Raw genomic sequence first — 27,991 nt, forward strand, 5'->3', positions numbered from 1 at the left:
CCAACCATATCCATCCTCAATAAACATGTCTATGTCAACATGAAAAGAGGGAGGGAAGGAGAGGAAGACACATTTTTGATTTGGAGACCAAGATGCCTATTTAGGGTGAGGGTTTGGTAGGAATAAAAGAAGATAAGTGGCAGAGTAAAAGCTGGGAGCTTTGTCCCAACATCCTTATCTCTGATAGAGACTCCAAAAGAGACTCTTCATGCATGGTGTCCCCAGATTTGTACAGGTCACAGTCTCCACAACCCTTACAATGGCCATTCCATAGGACCACTTAATCACATAGAGGCTCCAGGGTAGGTTCTTTGGCTTATGCACGACTGACAGACTGTCATTGAGGCATACAGACTCCTATGTCAGGAAATAAATCAGATAAGGAAGAAATACAAGTCCATCAATGAATACAACAATTGACTTTCTTATCAAAATATGAAGTAGGAAAATGTCTTACATTCTATTGTTGTGGTCTACTTTTGGATTTGTCTTTTGTGAAGTATTATGAGCTTGGGAGAGGGCAGCACTGGGATGAGGAGCAAGTCATGTATCTGGATTAGAAGTCCTAGGCACAACTGAGGCAACTGATCCAACTATGTTTTGACAGTGGCTAGAACTTTTAAACTTTTTAATGCCAGTGAGAAATCATTTTTGGTCTGAGCCAGCTCCTTGTTTTAAGCATCCTGTACTTAAATTATATAATGAATCCTAGTGGGCAACCTCAGAAGATCAGGACTACATATAGCAATTTCAAAAGTAATACATGAAATCCATATGCTGATATCTTCGCCTACAAAGCATAGTGGCTCTAAATCAAAAGTAAAATAAATATGCACATCTATTAAGACTTTGACATTTCTACTTACAAAAAATAAGGGAAAAATGAACAATAATCTACTAATAAAACAAAACGGTCTTAACTGGTGTAGCTCCATGGGTTGGGCATCATTCCACAAACTAAAAGGTTGCAGGTTCAATTCCTGGTCAGGGAACATGGTTGGGTTCTGGGCCAGGTCCCCAGTTGGGAGCATGCAAAAGGTAACTGATCATGTTTCTCTCTCACATCAATGTTTCTCTCCCTCTCCCTCCCTTCCCTTCTCTCTAAAAATAAATAAATAACGGAGACTTCTGGCTAAGATGGAGGCATAGGTATACACACTGTGCCTCCTCACACAACCAAGATAGGGACAACAACAATTTAGAAACAGAATAACAACCAGAACTGACAGAAAATTAAACTGTATGGAAGTCGGGCAAACCAAGAAGTTAAAATAGACCCATTCATCCAGACCAGTAGGAGGGGCGGAGTCAGGCAGCCAGATGCAGGTCGCGGTGTGGAGAGCAGAGAGCTTTGGGATTGGGCACAGGGAGAAACTCCCAGCCTCACAGGAGAGGTCCTTGGAAAGTTTCACAGGGTACACAAGCCCACCCACAGGGAATCGGCAGCAGAGGGTCCCAGTTTGCTCGGGGGAAATGGCAGAAGGGACTGAGGTCCAAGGGAGAGTGGAGCAAGTGCCACTGTTCCCTCTCAGACCCCACCCCCACATACAACATCACAAGCCAGTGACTGGGGTGCCCTGCCCTGGTGAACACCTAAGGCTCTGCCCCTCCATGTAACAGGCACAGCCAGACCAAAGGGGGGGAAAGGATGTCTCAAACAGAATTGAAAGCCCCAGAACCAGTACTTTTATGCAACTGAGAGATAGCCAACCTATCAGATGTACACTTCAAAGCACTGGTGATCAAGATGCTCACAGGATTGGTTGATTTTGGTCACAAATTAGATGAACGAATGCAGGCTATGATAAGAGAAATGAAGGAAAATGCACAGGGAACCAATAGTGATGGGGAGGAAACTGGGACTCAAAACAAAAGAGTAAATCCAAAGGAAGAAAGAAACAACCAAACAGAAAAGAATGGAGAAATAAGAATTCAATAAAATGAGAAGCTTAGGAACCTCCAGGACATCTTTAAATGTTCCAACATCTGAATTATAGGGGTACCAGAAGGAGAAGAGGAAGAACAACAAGTGGAAAAGTTATTTGAACAAATAATAAAGGAGAACTTCCCCATTCTGGCAAAGGAAATAGACTTCCAGGAAATCCAGAAAGCTCAGAGAGTAACAAAGAAGTTGTACCCAAGAAGAAACACACCAAGGCACATCATAATTACATTAGCCAAGGTAAAAATGAAAGAGAGACTCCTAGAAGCGGCAAAAGATAAGGAGACAGTAACCTACAAAGGAGTTCCCATCAGACTGTCAGCTGATTTCTCAAAAGAGACCTTGCAGTCCAGAAGGGGCTGGAAAGAAGTATTCCAAGTCATGAAGGGCAAGGACCTACATCCCAGATTGCTCTATCCAGCAAAGCTTTCATGTAGCATGGAAGGGCAGATAAAGAGCTTCTCAGATAAGGTCAAGTTAAAGGAGTTCATCATCACCAAACCCTCATTTTATGAAATGTTAAAGGGACTTATCTAAGAAAAAGAAGATAAAAAACATGTATAGTAAAATGACAGCAAACTCACAATTATTAACAACCATACCTAAAACAAAAACCAAAAGAAACTAAGCAAACAACTAGAACAGAAACAGACCCACAGAAATGGAGAACACATGGAGGGTTAGCAACAGGGGAGTGGGAGGAGGAGAGAGGGGGAAACAATACAGAGAATAAGTAGCATAGATGATAGGGAGAAAATAGACAGGGGGAGGGTAAGAATAGTATGGGAAATGTAGAAGCTAAAGAACTTATGTATGACACATGGACATGAACTAAAGGGGGTGGAATGTGGGTGGGAGAGGGTGTGCAGAGTGGAGGGGATTGAAGGGGGGTAATGGGACAACTGTAATAGCATAATCAATAAAAATAAAAAAAAGAAATAGTGAAAAATAAATAAATAAATAAATAACTTTTTTTTTTAATGGGAAGCTGGTTGTTAGCCACAAACCTAACTTCCCTGAAACTTCAGGGGCCATGTTCTCCTCTCTGGGTGGGAGAGAATCACTCTGGCAGATGCTGGAGCACAGTCCTTCCCAAGCCACCCGATGGTCACTCTTAGGGTCCAGCTTTCCCAGAGCCAATTTACAGCAACAGTGATTAGCCACAGCCACAGCCACAGCCACTTAATGTACAAGCCTCCTACAGGCCAGATTAACTTGTATGGTGGCAGTAGGTGCAATCAGAGTGGGGGAGGAGAGAAAGGGGCTTGATGCCTCAGGGGGCGGTGACCTTTTCTCACAGTTATTTCCATCCCCACTGTGGGATGTTGTCAGTACCCTCAATTCTTTACCCCTTTTTGTATCTGCACCTTTCTCATATGACTTTGTTGTTCTACCTTCTAAAGGGGGACAAGTTGCTTTCCTGCTCCTAGACAATGGGGTCAGCCACAGGACTTGCTTTGGAATACAATGGAATAATATTCCAATACAATGGAATGCAAGTCAAGGTGTGTTAGTTCTAAGACTAGGTGTCAAGAGGTCTTCCATGTTTCTCATTCTCTGACTGCATTTCTGCTATCTCCATGAGAATGACATGCACTGGTTAGCCTGCCCTTCTCTGAGGGAAAATGAGAGACAAGTGGAACACAGCTGCTCCAGGAGGGTCTAGCCTAGATCAACAGATCCTCTAACAACCCACAGATGTATGAACAAACTAGATGCTTATTTTACATGACACTGAGATTTTGAGGTTATTTTGTATGCAGTGAAATTGTGGCAATAGATTATTGATCTCTCTCCCAGGTTCCTCCTTTCTGCACCCTCTTTTCCTCTCCTCTTTCACCTAGAGGTTAGAAAAAAGCATCTTCACATTCCCGGTTAAGCTTGGCCTCAGAAAGTTGGACACCTGAACCATGGCACACAATGGCCTTACAGAATTACTCTGACTGAACAGTAGTCTGATGGAATGCTATTGTTTAATTCTGGCTTATTGTTGCTTAATGCTTGTGGTCTCCTATTTTGTGTTGACTGACCTCTAGGAAGTTCAGAGCCAGCATGTGGGTGACTTCTAGTAAATACCCATGATGCCAGAGTCTGTAAATTCATTCATTCATTCATTCATTCATTCATCATTCTCTTTCTCCACTTTACCATGGATTCGTGGTTCTCTCCTACTTATATTTTTCTCTCACTTTTATTATTTGTATATCCATGTTATGTTATAGAATTCTTTGCATCTTAGTAACTCACCTTAAATCCATTTCTGAAATGGATTTAAGACAAAATAAGATGAAATATAAATAAATGTAAAACCATATATTATGAGAAGAAAAATTGAAAGTGTTTCTGTGTGTGTGTGTGTGTGTGTGTATGTGTGTGTATATATATATAGGTATATATACACACACATACATACATACCCAGGAAGATTTTTAACCTATTCCTACTCCAACTGTCCCCATTCCAGAAGAAAGTCTTCCAGAAAGGACAAAGTCAAGAAAGAAGATTTCAATGAGAGCAAAGATCTCAAGGTTGGTGGAGACAGCTGCTGGGTCTTCCAGGAACACACACATGTTTTATAGACCCAGATAGTGTAGGTTACACATGGCCATTGGTGAGGGGAAATGAGTGGAAGTAATGTCACTGGGCATTTACTCATTGGATGTTTAGCATATATTAATTCACTTAATCCCTCCAGTAATTTCCTGAATTATTCTCATTTCACAGATGAAGAACTTCAGGCAATAGAAAGGCAGAATGAGGCATCAAACTTAGCTAGTTTTACTCTAAATCTTAACTCATGATGAAACTGCTAGACTGCTTGGTGCAAATCCTAGCTCTGCGACTTAATAGTAATCTTGGGTAGGTTCCTTAACATCTCTGTGCCTAAGCTTCGTCATCTGCAAAATGAGAATGAAAATAGCACCCACTTTTCAGGATTTCAGGATTTCTGTGAAGATTAAATGAATATATATGTATGTGTGTGTGTTTCAATACAGCATCTGTCACGTGGTAAGCAGTGTAAAAGTGTTAGCTATTATTGTAATTATTAGTATGTGATAGAATAAATTGTACTTCAAGAAATGCCAAAATCAATCTAGGAATCCCTTTTTAATAGAATCCTAACTATTAAGTGAAAATTGAATCCAAACAAACGGTACTGTCTTTGTTCATTTATTCTTCAGGTAATATGCATAAGGGAGTAAAAAAGATGTGTTGAATCATACCAGTCATAAATGTTATGAGACTAAAGAGACATGGAACACTGTGAGCTAGGTGGTCAGAAAATTCTTAAGAGAAGAAATGTAATTTGGACCCTGTCTTCAGATGTACAAGAAAGCTGGACAGGAAAGAAGAGACCCCTTCCAAAATGGTGTAGGAAGAGAATGACCCAGATTGAGCAGCCCAGAAGCAACAGTGCCATGTCCCACAGTGGACGATGGAAGTTTAGAGATGAGGCTGGCATTTTCCAAGGAAGCTCATTCATCTCTGAATTTACTTCCATTATCCACTATGGGACCTGGCACAAAGTACCTACTATATCATTATTTAATAAATAAATGAATGATAAACATGCATGGTTAAACACTACACTATGAGGCATGCCTTCCACGCCCAGTACTTTGGATTGTAAAATTTACTGGAATAAAAAACAGCCAGGTAGGGCCTGCCCTATGGAGGCCTAAATATCATTCCCCTCTTATGCCATAGTATTCTCCCATTTTGCATCATAATTTTAACATCATAATTCTCTCTGAGGAACTGAAAATTAGCATTTAGTTACTCCTCATTTTTCAAACAAAATTTGGACTCTGGTGTAAAAAGAAAGCTTGGGTGGTACTACCCTGGTCATCTGTTCCCAACTAGATGGCCACGTAGCTGCCTTGTTTTTATTCATAGAAACTTCATGAATAGAAAAGAGGCCATTAGAACACTGTATGTTGGGTGAAATACTGGTTTCACTGTTAATGATTTACCCACTCCCACAAGAATATAATCATGGAAAAAGAAATAAAATAAACACAGTATAAATATATATGTATATATAAAACCTCACAAAAAGAGTTTGTCATTTTTCCACTCTTTAGAAACATAAAAAATAGTCTATCTGTTTTGGCATGACATTATATGATTTGTTTATTCTAAAATGCCAAGAATTTTTTCTAGTATCCCATAAAACTCAAAGCTATAAGAATGGACATGCTTCAAAAATAGAAAGAGAAAAGCCTGAGAGTTATTAAGATTTTTAAGAAGTGGAGCTGATTTTAACTAAGCCTATATAAACAAAGCCAAATCCACTTCAACACGGGTATTAATAATAATGTAACATTCCCTAATAATAATGTGTCTAGTCAGTATTTTCTACAATGTAATTTTAGAAAGTCCATATGGCACAGGAAAGAGACTGTGTGTGGCAAAATAGTAGACAAGGCAGCAATTAAAACTCAAACTCCTGGCTGAGCTTGCAAAAAAGGGGAGAAAATGTCCCAGGTACCAAGGCAAAGAGGTGTCTGACAGCCAGAGGAAGGTATACAAGCTAATAGGGTGGGACCTGCGGGAGTAGGAATCAAACACTATTAACAGGTAAGAGCTTGGACTTTAATGCTTACTCAGGCACAAGAGACAAGGATTCTGGCCAAGGAAGGTGGCAATTTGGAACTCCTGCACATGAAACTGGTGCACAAAGCTAGAACTGTAAAAGCTACAAGTGAAGTGAAAAGATTGATAAATTCTCCCTGCTGCCCTAGATATATAGCAATGAACCTTTTCTCTGCTGAGTCCCTGAGTACTACTACTACTACTACTACTACTACTACTATTACTTATTATTATTATTATTATTTATCTGATAGAACTCAAAGCCAATATTCTGCTGTTTGGAATTTGGAGTACAAATTTATTTTACTCACTTACTGTAGAAAGATCCAAGGGAATAAATTTAACATCAAAATTAAGATGCATTTAGGTCCAGTTTATAAGCCATCTTGGAGAGGCAAAACCAGAACTACTCTGAAAGTTCCATTGCTGGATACCAAAATTAGTGGACAAAGGTGGAAGAAAAGCAGAATTTAGTTTCAAAGTATCTCTCTCAAGGTATTTACTCACTACAAAAGGAAAGGCAGTCAATTTACAATGGAGAAATCTTGTAGACAGCAACTTAATGAAATGATCAATGTCAGTATCACCAACAGTAGGACATATTGAAATTATGAACCTCTTGATGTGATGCACTAGGAATGGCACATCATTTCTGTAGTATTCTTGCCAAACATGTATAACCTAAGCCCAACAAGGGGAAAACATCAGACAAATCCAAACTGAGGGTCAATTCTACAAAATAATTCATTAATACTCTTTAAAAAATATCAAGGTCACAAAAGACAAGGGAAGACTGATGAAATGTTATAGGAAATGAAAAAGACAAAGCAACTAAATGTGTCATGTGGGATCCTGAATAGGATCCTGGAACAGGAAAAGGACATTAGTGGAAAAATAGGTGAAATTCAAATAAGATTTTAGTTTACAGTATTGTCCCAATGTTATCAAAACCCAATTTCTTGGTTTTGGTAATTTCACTATCATAATAGGTTATCAGAAGCTAGGTGAAATAAGAAGACATAAATATTATAAACATATAAGCACCCAACAAAGGAGCACCCACATATATAAAGAAATTCTTAGAGGAATTCAATAAAGATATAGACAGCAAAACAATTATAATAGGGGATTTTAACACCCCACTGTCAACAATGGATAGATCTTCCAAACAAAATATCAACAAGGATATTGTGGAATTGAATGACACATTAGATCAAATGGACTTAACTGATACATACAAAACCTTTCATCCCAAAGAAGCAAAATACCCACTCTTTTCAAATGCACATGGAACATTTTGAAAGACAGACCATGTGATAGGACACAAAACAAGCCTCAACAAATTCAAGAACACTGAAATCATATCAACCATTTTCTCAGCATGCAAGGGCTTGAAAATAGAAACCAACTCAATGAAAATTTTTAAAAATATTCAAACTCGCAGCATGCTATTAAAACAGTGAATGGGTCAAGAATAAGATCAAGGAAGAAATCAAAAAGGTTTTGGAAAAAATGAAAATGAACACACAACCGTCCAAAACCTAGGGGACACAGCCAAGACAGTCCTGAGAGGGAAATTCATAGCAATACAGGCCTACCAGAAAAAGATAGAAACATTTCAAATAAATAGCCTAACCCTACATCTACAAGAATTGGAGGAACAACAACAAAGAAAGCCCAGAGCAAGTAGAAGGAAGGAAATAATAAATATCAGAGCAGAATTAAATGACATAGAGACTAAAAGAATAACTCAAAGGATCAATAAATCCAGGAGCTGATTCTTTGAAAAGATAAAGAAACTTGACAAGCCCTTAACCAGATTCATCAGGAAAAAAAGAGAGAGGAAACAAATAAATAAAATCAGAAATGAAAGAGGAGAAATTATAACTGATACCACAGAAATAGAAAAAATTGTTAAATTACTACAAACAACTATATACCAAGAAATGTGAAAACCTGGGTGAAATGGACAAATTTCTAGAAAAATATAATCTTCCAAAACTTAACCAAGAAGAAGCAGGATAACAGCTGGTGAAATTGAAGCAGGGAAAAAAAAATCTTCCACCACGCAAAAGCCCTGGACCAGACAGTTTCACAGGAGAATTTTATAAAACACTGAAGGAAGAGCTAATCCCTATACTTCTCAGACTACTCTAAAATATTCAAGAAGAAGGAAGACTCCCAAACTCTTTTTATGCAGACATCATCATCCTAATCCTGAAACCAAACAAAGACACAACAAAGAAAGAAAACTACAGACCAATATCGCTAATGAACATACACACTAAAATCCTCAACAAAGTACTGGCAAACCACATTCAGAAACACATCAAAAAGATCATACACCATAATCAAATGGGAGTCATCCCAGGGATGCAAAAATGATACAATATTTGCAAATCAATAAATGTAATATATCACACAAACAAAAAGACCAAAATCACATGATCATATCAATAAATAAGGAAAAAGTATTTGTGTTAAGGTACAGCACCTATTTATGATAAAAGCACTCAACAAAGTGGGAGTACAAGGAGCATACCTCAACATAATAAAGGCCATATATGGAAAACCTACAACCAGCATCAGACTCAATGGACAAAAACTAAAAGCTTTCCCACTAAGATCAGAAACAAGATAAGGATGTCTACTTTCACTATTTCTATTCAACATAGTATTGGAAGTCCTAGCCACAGTGATTAGACAAGAAGAAGAAATAAAAGGCATCCAAATTGGAAAGGAGGTGGTAAAACTGGCATTAGTTGTGGATGACATTAGAGTGTACAATGGAAACCCTATAGTCTTCAGCAAAAAACTACTCTACCTAACAAGTGATTTCAGTAAAACAGCAGGATATAAAGCCAATGCTCAGAAATTGAAGGCATTAGTATATGTACACAATGAAATAGAAACAGAACTAGGAAAAAATTCAATTTACTACAGCAACAAGAACAATAAAGTTCCTAGGAACAAATTTAAGCATAGAGGTAACAGATCTGTACTCAGAAAACTACACAACACTGAAGAAAGAAATTAAAGAAGATACAAATAAATGGAAGCATATAATCTGTTCATGGATTGGAAGAATTAACATTAAAATGTACATCCTACCCAAAGCAATCTACAGATTCAATGTAATCTCCATTAAAATACTAATGACATACTTCACAAATTTAAAACAAATAAATTTCAAAAATTTATATAGGATGAAAATGACCCTGACTACAGCCAACATCATACTCAATGGGCAAAAACTTAGAGCTTTCCCACTAAGATCAGGAACGAGACAAGGATGCCTGCTTTCACCACTCCTATTCAACATAGTATTGGCAGTCCTAGCCACAGCAATCAGACAAGAAAAAGCTATAAAAGGCATCCAAATTGGAAAGGAGAAAGCAAAACTGTCATTATTTGCAAATGACATGATAGTGTACATAGAAAATACTATACACTCTCAAAAAAACTACTCGACCTAATAAGTGAATTTTGCAAAACAGCAGGATACAAGTCAATATTCAGAAATCAAAGGCATTTTTGTACACAAACAATGAAATATCAGAAACAGAAATTTATTTTATTTTATTTTATTTTATTTTATAATTGTTGTTCAAGTACAGTTTTCTGCCTTTTACCCCCATCCCAGGCCCAGCCCAGTCCAGAAATCAGGAAAAAAATCCCATTTAAAATAGCAACAAGAAAAAGTACCTAGGAATAAAGCTAACCAAGGAGGTAAAAGACCTGTACTCAGAAAACTATAAAACACTGAAGAAAGAAATTAAGAAGACACAAACAAATGGAAGCGTGTACCATGTTCATGGATTGGAAGAGTTAACATCATCAGAATGTCCATACTACCCAAAGCAATTGATAGAATCAATGCATTCACTATTAAAGTACCAATGACATATTTCACAGGTATAGAACAAACACTTCAAAAACATTTATGGAACCATAAACAACCCCAAATAGCTGCTGCAATTTTGAGAAAGAAGAGTAAAGTAGGAGGTATCACAATACCTAATACTAAACTATATTACAAGGCCACTGTAATCAAAACAGCCTGGTACTGGCATAAAAACAGACATGTAAACCCATGGAACAGAACAGAGAGCCCAGAAATAAACCCAAGTCTCTATGATCAATTAATATTTGAAAAAGGGGGGAAAAGAATAAAATGGAGTATAATAGCCTGTTCAACAAAAGGTATTGGGAGATCTGGACAGCTACATGCAAAAAAATGAAACTCAATCACCAGCTTATACCATACACAAAAATAAATTCAAGGTGGATAAAAGATTTAAATATAAGTCGTGCCACCATAAAAGTCCTAGAGGAAACCATCAGCAGGAAAATCTCAGACATTCCACACAGCAACATCTTCACTGATATGTCCCCTAAAGCAAGGGACATAAAAGAAAGAATAAACAAATAGGATCTCATCAAGTTAAAAAACTTGTACATGGCTAAAGAAAACAGCATTAAAATGAAAAGAGAACCAATTATATGGGAAAACATATTTGCCAATGATACCTTGGACAAGGGTTTGATCTCCAAAATATATAAAGAACTCACATGACTCTACTCCAGGAAGACAAACAATCCAATTAAAAAATGGGCAAAGGACCTGAACAGACACTTCTCCAAGGAGGACATACACAGGACCCAGAAACATATGAAAGGATGCTCAGCATCGCTAGCCATCAGAGAGATGCAAATTAAAACCACAATGAGATACCACTTCACACCAGAGAGAATGGCCATCATAAACAAATCAACAAACAGCAAGTGCTGGAGAAGATGTGGAGAAAAGGGAACACTAGTACACTGTTGGTGGGAATGCAGACTGGTACAGCCAATATAGAAAACAGTATGAAATTTCCTCAAAAAACTCTAAATGGAACTGCCTTTTGATCCAGTAATCCTGCTGCTCGGACTATACCCTACGAATCCTGAAACATCAATTCAAAGAACCTATGCATCCCTATGTTCATAGTAGCATTATTTACAATAGTGAAGTACTAGAAACAGCCTAAGTGCCCAGGAGTAAATGAGTGGATACAAAAAAATGTGGTACACTTACACAGTGGAATACTATGCCTTAGAAAGAAAAAAAGGAACTTCAACCATTTGGGACAGCATGGATGGACTGGAGAATAGTATGGTATGTGAAATAAGCCAGGAAGTGAAAAACAAATACCATACGATCTCACCTAGAAGAGGAACTTAATGAACAAAACAAACAAAGGAGAAAAACAGAACCAGAGGCATGGAAATAAGGAATAGACTAACAGTGACTAGAGAAGAGTGGAGAGGGGGATAAGGGTGGAAACAGGGGAACAGACTAGTCAAGGAGCATGTATGAACAACCCATGAACATGGATAACAGTGTCCGGATTGACTGTATGAGTGGGTAGTTTGGCAGTAGAGAGCAACAGAGGAAAAATTGGGACAACTATAATAGAACAACAATAAAATAATCAATAAATAAAGCTAACCTCATACACATTTTGAAATTTTAAAATAAGTAAATATGTAATTACCCAGAAAGAGATGATAATAATATTAGGAAACATTTACATGTGAAAGAGAATAAACAGTAAAAAGACTAAAGCCAAAGCAGTACTCAGAAAGCAAATTAAAGCCTTAAATATATTTCTTTAAAAAAAAGATTTTATTTTTATTTATGTTTAGAAAGGGGAAGGGAAAAAGAGAGGGAGAGAAACATCAGTGTGTGGCCACCCCTGCGCACTTCCCACCAGGGATCCGGCCCACAACCCAGGTATTTGCCCTGACTGGGAATCGAACCAGTGACCCTTTGGTTCACAGTCTGCCATTCAAATCACTGAGCAACATCAGCAAGGGCTTAAGTACATTTCCTTTAAAAAATTATTTTAAGAATCCATTCATTTATTTTTAGAGAAAGGGGAAGGGAAAGAGAAAGAAAGGGAAACATCAATGTGTGGTTGCCTGTCATGCACCCCACAATGGGGACCTGGCCCACAACCCAGGCATGTGCCCTGACTCAGAATGAAACTGGAGACCCTTTGCCTTGCAGTCCAGTACTCAGTCCACTGAGCCACACCAGCCAGGGCCATCTCTTTAAAATATTTATAGTCAAATGAAACAAATGTCTGACTCAAGACACTAGAAAATAAACAGAGAAAACAGAAAGAAGGGTATAAAAAGCAAGAGTAGCAATTAATGAATTAGAAAATAAAGTAAAAAAAAGACAACATGTTGAAATCTGGTTCTTTTTAAAATTAACCAAATAACTCTAGTAAAATTGATTTTTAAAAAGACAAAAGGCATCAACTGTAATAGGTCTAAAAGTGATGATGATTTTTAAAAATTGAATTGAATGGAAACGTTTCTAGAAATTACATAATTTTCAAAAACTAACTCAATAAGTAATTGAAATCTGGAATATGACTCATCATCCTAAAAGAAAGTAAATCATCAGCAAAAAATTTACCCACATGAAAAAGAAGGGCTCTATGGTTTTTTAAGAAACTTCTACAAAACCTTCAGGGAACTGATAATACCCACACACCGCTCTAAGAAACTCACAGTGAATATACTGAAACTTATTTTAGAGACTATTATAAAACACTGATATCTAAACTGGACAAAGACAGTATGAAAAGCAGTAAGCTTATTTCCTTTATGAACAAAGGTGTGAAAATGTGGAACAAAATGTCCCCATCTATCAAAAACCTATGACAGACATTTCCAGAGAAAAGATGGCAGCTTCACTCTAGGCAGCGTGTTTCTCAGCTTCTGTAAAGAGGAGGGAAACTCAAGGATCGGTGGAGAAACAGAGCAAGTGGCCTAGGTTACTGAATCATTTTTGAAAGCAAGACATCAAAAATTATTGCAATCATTAAAAAACCAGATGGTAAGGAGACTGCTTCAGGACAAAAGGGACCCAGGGATCAGCGCAGGGACCAGGGGTGTTGCAGTCCCCAGGCCCAGTGCTCCTGGGTCTGCGTCAGGGCTCCTGGGAGAGGGGAGTTGCTGCTTCCTCCCCCAAATACGGGGGTTGAGAAACACCAGGGGAGAACTTGTTGCTTGAAGGCACAGATTGGCCAGTTGGACTGGGAGGGAATCTCCCAGGGACTATGAACACCCACCCAGAGACCTGGGAGAAGTGAGGGCCTCCAGCCTGCAGATCAGGGGCAGCCTGGAAGAGCACCCACACCCCTAGCCCGATGGAAGTGGAGATCGGTGGAGGACCCAGAGCCAGGAGGGACTTGGTGTTTTCAGGTCTCGGGAGCCGGGAGCCAGCAGTTCCCTCTGGGGAAGTGCACGCCCCATCGGGAATCTTGACTCACGTGCTGTGATCTTGGAAGGGACGGGCGCTTAGTGCCTTCCTATAGCCCGAATCTCAAAAGTTCGGTGGAGGGGCATGCCCTTTAACAAATCCCAGGGAGGGCAAAGTGAATCCCAAAATGTTGCGGGTGCCTCCTGAGATCATAGAGCTGGAACCCTGCAGGAACCCTGGAGTCCGGAAGAACGTGGCAGTGAGCTCCGGGGAGCAAGTGTGCTCAGGAGCACCCAGGGTTCCTGAGAGACTTGCTGAGATCTGGCTGGGAAGAGAGAGAAGCATTTCAAAGGTCCCTCAGCCAGCTGAAGCCAGCAAGATCAGAGAAACTGGTCTGGCCAGTTAGAAACCAACAAGAGGTTTTTTTTATTTTGTTTGGTTTGCTTTGGTTTGGTTTGGCTTTTGTGGCTGGTGTTGGTTGATTGGTTTTATCTTGTGTTTTCAGTGACATTTTATTTTTCAATTCTCATTTTTATATCTGTCAATCCCTTATGTTTCTCTTCCATTCATCCTAGTATTATTCCTTCCACTCCAAATTTATTTCTCCTGCACTCCATCTTCTGTTTTTTTTTTTTTGATCTTGCAAGTTACCATAAATTTGTACTTTTTCTCACTTTTCTGACATTTTTTATTTTAATAGTATTTTGTTATTCTTTTTCTTTCTGTATAATCTTTGCTTGGCTGGTTATACTGTCATTTGATAGGCTCCCCCTGGTATCTTAGTCACAGTGTGTTGATAATTTACTATCCTTCATCTGTGTTCCATTAATACACCCCTCAAGGTCCTATACTCTTTATTCTTGTTATCTAGATCTTATCGATTCTGCCACAAGACTGTGGCTTTACTATTACTGTTAATAAGACCGAGTTCATACAATTGTAAATACTACCCAACACCCCTACCTGATTGCAGCCCACTTTGCAATTTCCTGAACTATAATATAGTGGGGGGTTGTCTCTATTCTTTTACACACTACTCCTATTTACCAATCTTTTTTCCCACCCTACCTTAGAATCTGACCTCCCACAGCCTCACAGCTTTCTAGATCCAACTGACAATCCTCTCATCCCCAATAAGACTCTTACCTTCTTTCCATCCTTTCTACAACGAGGATAGTGGGGTGGAGGATCACGGTTAAAACTATAAGGAGCCAAAGGATAACCCATCTCTTCTCTACTGGCTGCTAATGTAAATATCATAGTGTACTGTTTTCCTGTCTTAAACCATTTCTCCTTACTCCTCCAACTGATCACAAAAAAGAGTAGGGGGGAGTTGTGAACACCAGGATACATGAAGGAGACTACACCACTAAATATCACAAGTATTCTACCACAGAAGTTCACACCATGATTACAGGGAACTGGAACAGATCAATTTAAGAAACAGAGGCTAACAAGAAGAAACCCATCAACAATGAGAAAACAAAGAAATAATCCCCAATTGAAGGGAAATGAGGAAGCTTCAGGAAAAATGCTAAATGAAATAGAGGCAATTCAACAATCAGATATTCAGTTCAAAGTAATGATTATCAGGGAGCTCAATGAACTCACAATGAGTTATCAGAAACTACAGGGAAGCTACAACAATCTCACTGCAAACTATATAAACATGAAAAAGGAAATAGAAACTCTCAACAAGGGCCAAGAGGAAATGAAGGATACAATTTCTGAACTGAAGAACAGAGTAGAAGGAATGAAAAGCAGGATCGATGAAGCAGAAGATCGGATTAGCGAGCTAGAGGACAAAGTAGAAAACAACACCCGGAAAGAGCAAGAAAAGGAAAAGAGGCTCAGAAAGAATGAAGAGGGATTAAGAGAAATGCAAGACAATATGAAATGTAATAATATCCGTATAATAGGGATACCAGAAGGAGGACAGGAAGAGCAAGGGATCAAAAACTTACTTGAAAAAGTAATGATGGAAAACTTCCGTAATTTGATGAGAGAAAAAGTGACACAAATCCAGGAAACTCAGAGAGTTCCAATCAACAGGAAGCCAAACAGGCCCACCTCAAGATACAATATAATTAAAATGGCCAAATTCCAAGACAAAGAGAGAATCTTAAAGGCAGCAAGGAAGGAACAGGAAGTAACATACAAGGGAGCCCCAATAAGGCTAACAGCTGACTTCTCAATGGAAACACTTCAAGCCAGAAGAGAATTGCAAGAAATACTCCAAGTAATGAGAACCAGAGGTCTGCAACCAAGGCTACTTTATCCACCAAGGCTTTCAATCAAAATAGAAGGCCAAATAAGAAGCTTCCCAGACAAAAGAAGTCTAAAAAAATACACCTCCACTAAACCAGCTCTGCAAGAGATTCAAAAGGGACTGCTTTAAGGAAGGGAAGGAAAAGAGAGAGAGAGAGAGAGAGGAACACATGTACCTAAAGGCAATGAATAAGTACCTATCAATAATAACCTTAAACGTAAATGGATTAAATGCTCCAATCAAAAGACATAGAATAGCTGAATGGATAAGAAAAAATGACCCACATATATGCTCCCTACAAGAGACCCACCTCAGGATAAAAGACCTGCACAGGCTGAAAGTGAAGGGCTGGAAACAAATTTTCCAAGCAAATAGACAGGAAAAAAAAAGCCGGGGTAGCAATACTCATATCTGACAAAATAGACTTCCAAAAAAGGGCCATAAAGAGAGACCCAGAAGGTCACTTCATAATACTCAACGGAAGAATCCATCAAGAAGACATAAATATTGTAAATATATATGCACCCAACATAGGAGCACCCAAATACATAAAGAAAATCTTAGAGGACTTCAAGAAAGATATGGACAGCAACACAATTATAGTGGGGGGTTTTAACACCCCACTATCAAAAATGGACAGATCTTTCAAACAAAATATCAACAAAGATATTGTGGCATTGAACAATACCCTTGATGAAATGGGCTTTACTGATATATACAGAGCTCTCCATCCAAAAGAAGCTAAATATACATTCTTTTCAAATGTACACGGAAAATTTTTAAAGATTGACAACATAATACAACACAAAACAAGCCTCAAGAATTTGTAGAAAATTGAAATCATACCAAGCATTTTCTCGGACCACAGGGGACTGAAGCTAGAAACCAACCCCAAGGAAAAAAACCCAAAACACTCAAAATCATGGAGATTAAATAGCATGCTATTAAACAATGAATGGGTCAAGAATGATATTAGGGAAGAAATCAAAAGGTTTCTGGAAACAAATGAAAATGAACTCACAACAACCCAAAACTTATGGGACACAGCCAAGGCAGTCTTGAGGGGGAAGTTCATAGTGATACAGGCCCACCTAAAAAAGTTAGAAACATGCTAAACAAAGGACCTAACCCTACGTCTACAAGAACTCAAGGAACAACAACAAAGACAGCCCAGAGCAAGCAGAGGGAAGGACATAACCAAGATCAGAGCAGAATTAAATGACATAGAGACTAAAAGCACAATTCTAAAGATCAATGAATCCGAGAGCTGGTTCTTTGAAAAGATAAATATAATAGACAAGTCTTTAAGCAGACTCATCAAGAAAAAAAGAGAGAAGACCAAATAAACACAATCAGAAATGAAAGAGGAGAGATTACAACAGATACCACAGAAATACAAAGGATTGTAAGAAATTACTACAAAGAACTGTATGCCAAGAAATTTGAAAACCTAGGTGAAATGGACAAATTTCTAGAAAAATATAATCTTCCAAAACTCAATGAAAAAGAAGCAGAAAGCCTGAACATACCAATAACAACAAAAGAAATTGAAGCGGTAATCAAAAAACTCCCAACACACAAAAGCCCTGGGCCAGATGGTTTCACAGGAAAATTCTACAAAGCATTTTAAAAAGACCTAACCCCTATCCTTCACAGACTATTCCAAAAAATCCAAAAAGATGAGAGACTCCCAAACTCTTTTTATGAGGCCAACACCATCTTAATTCCAAAACCAGATAAAGACACAACAAAGAAACAAAATTGCAGGCCAATATCACTGATAAACATTGACGCTAAAATCCTCATCAAAATACTGCCAATCCGCATCCAACAGTACATTTAAAAAGATCATACACCATGAGCAAGTGGAATTCATTCCAGGGATGCAAGGATGGTACAATATTCGCAAATCAGTAAATGTAATACATCACATAAACAAAAGCAAAGACAAAAACCACATGATCATATCAATAGATGCAGAAAAAGCATTTGATAAGGTACAGCAACTATTCATGATAAAAACACTCAAAAAAGTGGGAGTAGATGAAGCATTCCTCAACATAATAAAGGCCATATATGAGAGACCTACAGTCAACATCATATTCAATGGGCAAAATTTAAAATTTTTTCCACTAAGATCAGGAACAAGACAAGGATGTCCACTTTCACCACTTGTATTCAATATAGTACTGGAAGTTTTAGCCACAGCAATCAGACAAGAAAAAGAAATAAAAGGCATCCAAATAGGAAAGGAGGAAACAAAACTGTCACTGTTTGCAGATGACATGATAGTGTACATAGAAAATCCTATAGACTCCACCAAAAAACTGCTTGACCTAATAAATGAATTTGGCAAAACAGCAGGATACAAAGTCAATATCCAGAAATCAGGGACATATCTGTACACCACCAATGAAACAGCATAAGCAGAGATCAAGGAAAAAATCCCATTTGAAATAGCAAAAAGAAAAATAAAATATCTAGGAATAAACCTAACCAAAGAGGTAAAAGACCTGTATTCAGAAAACTACATAATACTGAGAAAAGAAATCAAGGAAGACACAAACAAATGGAAACATATACCGTGTTCATGGATTGGAAGAATTAATATCATCAAAATGTCCATACTACCCAAAGCAATTTACACATTCAAAGCAATTCCTATTAAAGTACCAATGGCATATTTCACAGACATATAACAAACACTTCACAAATTTATATGGAATCATAAACGACCCCGAATAGCTGCTGCAATTTTGAGAAAGAAGAGTAAAGTAGGAGGAATCACAATACCTGACACTAAACTATACTACAAGGCCACTGTAATCAAAACAGCCTAGTACTGGCATAAAAACAGGCACATAGACCAAAGGAACAGAACAGAGAGTCCAGAAATAAACCCAAGTCTCTATGGTCAATTAATATTTGACAAAGGAGGCAGCAACATAAAATGGAATAAAAATAGCCTCTTCAACAAATGGTGTTGGGAGAACTGGACAGCCACGAGTACAAAAATGAAACTTGAGCACCAACTTACACCATATACAAAAATAAATTCAAGGTGGATAAAAGACTTAAATATAAACCATGACACCATTAAAGTCCTAGAGGAGAACGTAGGCAGGAAAATCTCATATATTTCACGCAGAAACTTTTTTACTGACATGTCTCCTAGAGCAATGGACATAAATGAAAGAATAAACAAACGGGGCCTCATTAAAATTAAAAGGTTCTGCACAGCTAAGGAAAACAGTATCAAAATTAAAAGAGAACCAACTGTATGGGAAAACACATTTGCCAATGATACCTCAGACAAGGGTTTAATTTCCAAAATATATAAAGAACTTACATGACTCCACTCTAAGAAGACAAGGAATCCAATTAAAAAATGGGCAAAGGACTTGAACAGACATTTCTCCAAGGAGGACATACAGAAAATCTAAAGACACATGAAATGATGTTCAATATCGCTAGCTATCAGAGAGATGCAAATTAAAACCACAATGAGATACCACTTCACACCAGTCAGAATGGCCATCATAAACAAAGCAACAAACAACAAGTGTTGGAGAGGTTGAGGAGAAAAGAAGACCCTAGTGCACTGTTGGTGGGACTGTAGACTGGTACAACCACTATGGAAAGCAGTATGGAACTTTCTCAGAAAACTAAAAATGCATCTGCCTTTTGACCCTGCGATTCCACTGATGGGACTCTATCCTAAGAATACTAAAATACCAATTCAAAAGAACCTATGCATCCCAATGTTCATAGCAGCACGATTTACAATAGCTAGATGCTGGAAGCAACCAAGATGCCCATCAGTAAATGAGTGGATCAAAAAACTATGGTACATTTACGGAATGTACATAAATGTACATTTACAGAATTCTATTCAGCAGAAAGAAAGAAGGAGCTCCTACACTTTGCAACAGTGTGGATAGAGCTGGAAAACATTATGCTAAGCGAAACAAGCCAGGCAGTGAAAGACAAATACCATATGACCTCACCTTTAACAGGAACCTAACCAACAAACAAAGAAACAAGCAACATATAACCAAAGACACTGAAATATACAACAGGCTGACAGTGACCACAGGGGAGAGAACAGGGAATTTTAGGGGACATTGGGAAGGGTTCACGGGAACAAACTTAAAGGACACATGGATAAAAACTAGGGCGAAGGTGGTAATGGGAGGGAAGTGGGGAGGTTTGGGAGCAGGGACTGGATTGGGAGTCAAAGGGAGAAAACTGTACTTGAACAATGATTAAAATAAAATTTAAAAAAAACCTATGACAAGCAAAACAGTTAATGATGAAATGTTAGAAATATTCCTTTTAAAGTCAGGAAAAAGATAGGGATACCTGTTATTACTACTTATTTTATATCATGTATTATAGTTTCTAGCCAATGGAATAATAAAAGAGAAAAATTATAAGGGGAGATGCAAGTCTGTCATTATTTACAGTTTACATGATATGGTCCAAAATAAAATCCAAAAGTATCTAAAGGTTCTGAGTACTCAAAAGAGAAAATAAGATCAACATACAAAAAAATAATGTAAAAAGCTATATACATCAGGAGCAGCCAGTTAGAAAATGTAATTTTAAAGTGATAAGACAATATTTGCAATAGCAAGAAAACTATACAGTATTATAAAATAAGATACAGTATATTCGTGGATGGGAAATCACTATTTCATAGTGAACACAATTCTGCCCCCAATTAATCTATAAATTCAACATAATTGTGCTCAAAATCTAATCTGGCCTTTATAGAACAAGAAAAAAGTAATCATAAAATTGATATAGAAAATTAAAACTGTGGCTGAGGGAGAGACAAGTAGACAAATTTAACAAAGTAAAGAGCTTATAAATCAATTCATATAGACATGGGACCATGAAATATGTCAGATATGTCAGTACAAACCACTGGGAAAAGCATGGACTTAAAGTATGGTGCTGGAACAACTGGCAATTCAAATGGCATTCATAATTTCTTAAAGAGAATGAAAAATTCATAAACCATAAAGTGAAAAACTGGGTAAGTCCATTTACAATTAAAAATCTACATGCTCATATGACAAAAGATATGATGCCTGGCATAGCTCAGTGGATTGAGCACAGGCTGTGAACCAAAGCATCACAGGTTTGATTCCCAGTCAGGGCACATGCCTGGGTTGCAGGCCATGGCCCCCAGCAACCGCACATTGATGTTTCTCTCCCTCTCTCCCTCTCTCTCTCTCTCTCTCTCTTTCTCCCTCCCTTCCCTCTCTAAAAGTAAATAAATAAAATCTTTTAAAAAAAGATATGATGCCCATACAGAGAATGTATCTACCAACAGAGGAGTCATGTCCAGAATGTGTCAAGAACAAAGCAATAAAACTTTAACAACAGAAAAAATGAGCAATATGCAAAATACATATATATATATATATATATATATATATATATAAATTGGCACTTCCACTGAAAATAATTTAATAATCCTTAGATACTCACAGCCTACAGCCCAGCAATTCTACATCTATGTTTCTATCCTAGACCAACTAGCAGATATACACAGAGACATGTATGTTTCCTTGCAGCCTTCTGTAAGAGCAAAATAGATGTTCATTAGTGCAGGAAACTAAAGAATGACTCCCAAAGATAACAAGTCCTAACCTCTGGATCCTGTAAATGTTACTTTATTTGAAAAAGAGTCCTTGGAGATTTGGTTAGTTTATAAATCTTCAATTTGAGAGATTCCCTATATTATCCTGGATTATCCAGGTGGGCTCTAATTGCCATCACATGTATGTATCCTTATAAGGGGGGAAGGGAGGGCAGAAAGAGAGGGAAGGAAGGAAAGGGAGAAGACAGAGAGAGACTCACAGAGAGAGAAGGAGGAGGAAGAGGAGGAGGAGATGATGATATGAAGGCAGAGGCAGACAGAGTAATGTGGCCACAAGCTGGGGAACACTAGTAGCCACCAGAAACTGAAAAAAGCAAAGATCAGATTTTCCCACAGAAACTCCAGAGGGAGCCTGACCCTGCCAACATCTTGATTTCAGCCCAGTAATACTGATTTGGGATATCTAGCCTCCAGAACTGGGAAAGAATAAATTTCTGTTGTTTTAAACCACCTAGTTTGTGGTAATTTGTTACAGTGGCCACAGGAAACTAATAAAAATAAGTAAAACATTGATAAACTGTATTTATTCATAAATTTGAGTACTGTAAAACAATGAGAATAAATGAACTAGTCTACATGTATTAAAATGGAAACATCTCAGTATCATATATTGACTGAAAACAGCAAGTTGCAAAATAATATATATAGTGTTGTATGTATCATTGTCAACATTTTTAAGTAAATAAAACAATATAAATTGTTTACAGATGTATATGTATATCTTGATACCGATAAGGGAAAGATGTTGGGAAGAGGGCTTTAGCTGTATATCCACTTCTTATCTTTTTAAATGAAAGATACAAAGGCAGAAAATGTTAACATTTATTAATTCTGTACATTTTGGTATCTTAAAGTTTTCATTATTACATTTCATTTAAGTTGAAATGAGAAAATATCTGATTTGGAATCTAACAGACTTAGGTCTGAATCGTACCTCTGCCCTTAATTAGCTCTGTGACCTTGTACTGACTAATGAGTCTGTCTTGAAGGTTTATTTTAAGGATGAAATGAGGTTTTATATGTGTCCAACAAAACCTCAAAGACTTATAGCAAAGTGTCCTTATGGGAAAGACTAAGGGCTATGAGAAAGCCTAGTCCTGCTGGCCAGGATAATTATATACAGCAGTGTCTTCCAAAATTTTTTGATCAAGCACCCTCCATTAAAAAAATTTTTAGCAGTCACCCTTATATATACCACAAAATTTTAAAAGGTATCAAAAATAGTAAATGTTCAGAAATAAATCTGATAAGAGATGTGTGAAGACTGCTCCCTGAAAACTATAAAGTATTTCTGAGACAAATTAAATCCCAAATAAATGAAGAGATATCAGAAGACTCAGAACTCTTGACAAATGTATCATTCAATGTAATTGTAATCAAAATCCTAGTAGGGTTTGTTATAGAAACTGACAGGCTGATTCCAAAGTTCAAAAGAAAATACCAGTATAGCCTGTTTAACTTTAAAAATGAACAAAGCCAGAGGACTAACACTGCCTGATTTTGAGAGTTATTCAAAAGATATGGTAATCAACAAAATGTGGTATCAGTGACAAGATAGACAAAATAGGTCAATGGAACATAATAGAGTCTAAATAAGGCCCATTCATATATAGACAACTGATTTTCAACAACAGTTCAAAGGCATTTCAGTGGAGAAAGCATAGTTTTTTCAATAAATGGTGGTGAAAAAGATACATATCTACATTTAAACAAGCAAAACTCCAAACTTATACTCTATACCACAAACAAAAATTAACTCAAAATGGACCATAGACCTGAATGTAAAACATAAAACTATAATGCCTCTAAAAGAAAACAGCAGAAAACCTTTGTGGCCTTGGATTAATCAAAGATTTCTTAAGATACAATACCCAAAAGCATGATCCAAAAAAGTAAAAACTGATAAATTGTACTTAATCAGAATTTTAAACTTTTGCTGTTCAAAAACCCTGTATGGGAATGAAATCACAAGCCATAGACAAACAGAAAATATTTGGCAATCATATATATGTGTGTGTGTGTGTGTGTGTGTGTGTGTGTGTCTGTATTTGTATATGTATATGTATATGTATATGTATATATAGTAAGACTCAGGAACAACAAAATAACTCAAAAAATGGCCAAAGGTCTTGAACAGAAAGTTAATCAAAGAAGATTTATGGATGGCAAATAAGGTCATGAAAAACCACAATGAGATACTACTACATATCTATCAGAATGTCTAAAATTAAACAGACAATACCAAGAATGGTAAGCATGTGGAGTAAATGGAACTCTCAAACACTCTTGGTAAAAATGAAAAATGACACAGTTGCTTTAAAAAACAATGTTGGAAGTAAAAAAACTGAACAAATTGAAAAATCAACAACTCTTTTTAGATCCATCAGAGAAGTGAGATCACAGGACAAACTACTGTCCCCCAAACTAGAAAGACAGACAGGCAGATACAGAGAATCATGACTTACAAGCAGGGTAGGAAAATCTGAGATGTAACTGACAAATTTCTGGAGGCTCAGTGTAGACAAATATAAGATATAAAAACTCCAAGGGAAGCCAGTCATCAAGGGGAACCCATACTTTTGTGAGTTTTACCTCCAGGGGCTCAATCAGGTTCTCACAGTGAATACTGAAGAAAAATCCCCTCTGCCTTCTGGCAAAGAAAGGGGGAAAGTAACCATTTTGAAATATGCCAGAACTTTCTGTTCTTCTTAACAAGGCATGCTCTCAAGAGAAACTATTTCAGGCCTTGCAGATGCTGCCTGTGCCAAGCCATGTTCAACCCTACCTTGTTCTTTGACATCACTGTCTATGGTGAGCCCTTGGGTCACATCTCCTTTGAGCTGTTTGGAGACAAAATTCCAAAGACAGCAGAAAACTTTCATGCTCTGAGTACCAGGGAGAAAGGATTGAGTTATAAAGGTTCCTGCTTTCACATAATTATTTCTGGATTTATGTGGCAGAGTGATGACTTCACATGCCATAATGGCACAGTGGCAAGTCGTGTCCATCCTGCATCCCATGGGCTACATGCTGCTCAGGATGGTTATGAATGCATCCCAACACAAAATCTTAAATTATCTAAAAATATTATGAGATTATTTTGTGATTGCATGTTACATTGTGTTTAAAGTGTAACCCAAAACAACTCTTTTTCTTTCAGTGTGGCCCAGAGACACTAAAAGGTTGGACACCCCTTCTATGGGGAGAAATTTGATGATGAGAATTTCATCCTGAAACATATAAGTCCTGGCATCTTGTCCATGGCAAGTACTGGACCTAACACAAATGGTTCCCAGTTTTTCATCTGCACTGACAAGAATGAATGGTTAGATGGCAAGCATTTGGTCTTCAGCCAGCTAAAGGAAGGCATGACTATTGTGGAAGCCACCAAGTGCTTTGAGTCCAGGAATGGCAAGACCATAAAGAAGATCACTATTGCTGACTGTGGACAACTGTAATAAATTTGACTTGTTTTATCCTAACCACCAGACCATTCCTTTGATAGCTCAGAAGAGTACCCCTTCAATCCCATCTGCTCAGAATACCCTATAATCTTTATGCTCTTGCTGTAGTTCACTGGGTTCCATGTTTTTCTTATCCTTCATCCACATCAAGCTGGACTGATGTGGACTGAAGAGTTAAGTTCATGATTGTGAAATAAAAACTAAACAACACACAAAAAGGGAAACTATTTTACCAAAACCTAACCTATTGGGCTAGTCTTTACCAGAGGCTAACTGACCTGGGGCAAGGGAATTATTCAACTCTCACTCTCCTGAGCCTTCCATGTGGGAAAGGGAAATACCCAAATCTTGCCTAGCCCCCTCCAGTCATCCTCTCCCACCTAGGGAGAGTGAGGGAAGAAACCAGAAGTTACTTATGGAGTTCACAGCCAAGAGACATGGACACACTAAAAGATGGAGACCTAATCACAGTAATAGAGAATACACCCCCTTCCCCCACACCTTACCACATCATTACTAAAGGCCTAGTTACCAGAGCTCCTTTTACCCAGTATACCATGTATAGCTGTTGACAAAAAATTACAAGGCATATTAAAAGGCAACAAACACAGTTTGAAGAGATAGAGCAAGCATCAGGACAAGACTCAGATATGGCAAGGATGTTGTAATTATCAGAGTGTGGATTTAAAATGACTATAGTGGTAATGGAAAAAATACAATAAAAGGTTTTTTAAATTTTTTAAAGAATTCAAAAAATAAAATGACTATAGTTAATATGCAAACAGCTCTAGTGCAGAAAGAAGACAGCATGCAAGAACTGGTAGATAATATAAGGAAAGAGATGGAAAATTCTAAGGAGACATCAAGAAGAAATGTTATAAATCAAAAACAATGTAATGGAAATGAGGAATACCTCTAATTGGCACATTAGCATGCAGCTGAGGAAAGAATCTATGCTCTTGAGGATATGTCAATAGAAGCCCCCAAAACTGAAAAGTAAAGAGAAAAAAGACCGAAAAGAAAAAAAAACAGAGCAGAATGTCCAAGAACTTTGGGACCACTGTATTCCCAAGAAGTTATGGGAATACCAGAAGGAGAGGAATAAGAAAAAGGAACAACACAAACATGTGAAGCAATAATGACTGAGAAATTTTCCAAATTAATGTTAAACCCCAAGCCACAACTCCAGGAAGCTCAGAGAACACCAGGCAGGATAAATGCCGCACCCCCACCCCCACAAACTATATCTAGGCATATCATATTCAAACTGTAAAAAATAAAACATAAAGAAAAAACTGTTGAAAAAGGTCAGGGTGGGGAGGGGGAACACCTTACCTACAGAGGATGAAAGATAAGAATTACATCCTACTTCTCAAAAACCACACAAGCAAAAGAGAGTGATGTAAAATATTAAAGCATTGAGGTAAAAACTTGACCAACTTAGAATTATGTATCCTGTGAAACTATCATTCAAAAGTAAAGGAAACTTTCTCAGCCAAGCAAATGTTGACAATTCTTCAAAAAGAAGCAAGTTGATATAGAACAGAGGCTTGGAGCTATATATTTTTAAAATAGCACTAAAGAAGTAATAAGTGAAAGTAAATAAAAACTTTGATTTTTCTTATCCTCCAGTGTTCTCACATAAATTTGTTCAAAATAATAACAATGAAAATGTATTTGAATATGTATATATACATATACACAATGTATTTGATTATGTGTATATATACATATACACATATACATCTCTGTATCAGTAACATAAATGACAGTGGTGATACAAAGATATGAGAAAGGAATTGGGAATATTTTGGTATTATAAGGTTCCCCCACTATCCCTGAAGAAATATAGTGTCATTTAAATGTGGACCTGGATAAATTGTAAACATATACTGTAAACTCTGGGGCAATAATTAGAAAGATACCATTCATAAAAGCACAAAAATATCAACTATCTAGGAAAAAATCTAATAAAAGATATGAAAAAAAAACAACAAAAAACAAGTTTGGTAGTTTCTCACAAAGTTACACATATGCCTATAATATGACTTAGACATTCCACTCCTAGGTATTTACTCACAAGAAAACATATTTCTACCTTTTTGGTGGGGAGGCAGGGGTGCTAAAACTCTTCAGCATCTCTATCGTGGTAGTGGTCACACAACTCCAGGAATCTGTTACAATCACAGAACTGTATACCAAAAATAGTGAATCTTTTCACATGTAAATTTAAAAATAAAATAGAATTTAAAAATCAAGTGTGGTCTTAGAAAATGATGCCACATCTTCTTACTATGGAAAATACCTCTAAACTCACAAAAGCCCCACCTTACCTGGCTCAGTTCAGGCAAAAAGTATGAATACAAGAATTCTGGAGGGCATAATCTGCATTCTAAGTGAGATGTGGAGATCTTTTCATAACAGCAACTGTCAAGATGTAGCACAGGATTTCTCTACCTCTGCATTTAAGGAACTAGGAAGACATGACTATGAAGCACTGAACAGTATCAAAGTGTCTCTCAAATAATTAAAAATTAAATAGTTTGAAGACTGCATATTTTCAGTCTTTTAATTCCCTGGACTGTTTTGGTGCATGCTGCTACAGTTAATATTGCTGTTTAACAAATTAGCCTTAAAATTAATAGCTTAAAACAACCATTTTGCTATGTTCATGGACTCTGTGGGTCAAGAATTCAGACAGAGCACAAAAGAATGTCTGGAGTTTCAATTTAGAAGTTTATGTAACTGGAACCTTGAATTATGTGCAAGTGTCTTTGCTCACAAGTCC

The 27,991-nt window shown here is 37.3% G+C and overlaps 2 protein-coding genes across 3 annotated transcripts in view; one reads left to right on the forward strand and one right to left on the reverse strand.

Annotated features, from left to right (window-relative positions):
• EFHC2 (EF-hand domain containing 2) overlaps positions 1 to 27,991 on the reverse strand; it is a 257,879-nt gene that overhangs the window by 72,242 nt on the left and 157,646 nt on the right. The window lies entirely within an intron of this gene.
• LOC114505429 (peptidyl-prolyl cis-trans isomerase A-like) lies at positions 23,832 to 25,921 on the forward strand. Its single transcript, XM_028523329.2, has 2 exons — positions 23,832 to 24,729; positions 24,922 to 25,921. The coding sequence occupies exons 1-2, from the start codon at positions 24,511 to 24,513 to the stop codon at positions 25,195 to 25,197; spliced, it is 495 nt and encodes a 164-aa protein (XP_028379130.1). The 5' UTR covers positions 23,832 to 24,510; the 3' UTR covers positions 25,198 to 25,921.

The sequence above is a fragment of the Phyllostomus discolor genome, chromosome X (genome assembly GCF_004126475.2).
Source record: "Phyllostomus discolor isolate MPI-MPIP mPhyDis1 chromosome X, mPhyDis1.pri.v3, whole genome shotgun sequence".
Classification (NCBI taxonomy): domain Eukaryota; kingdom Metazoa; phylum Chordata; class Mammalia; order Chiroptera; family Phyllostomidae; genus Phyllostomus; species Phyllostomus discolor.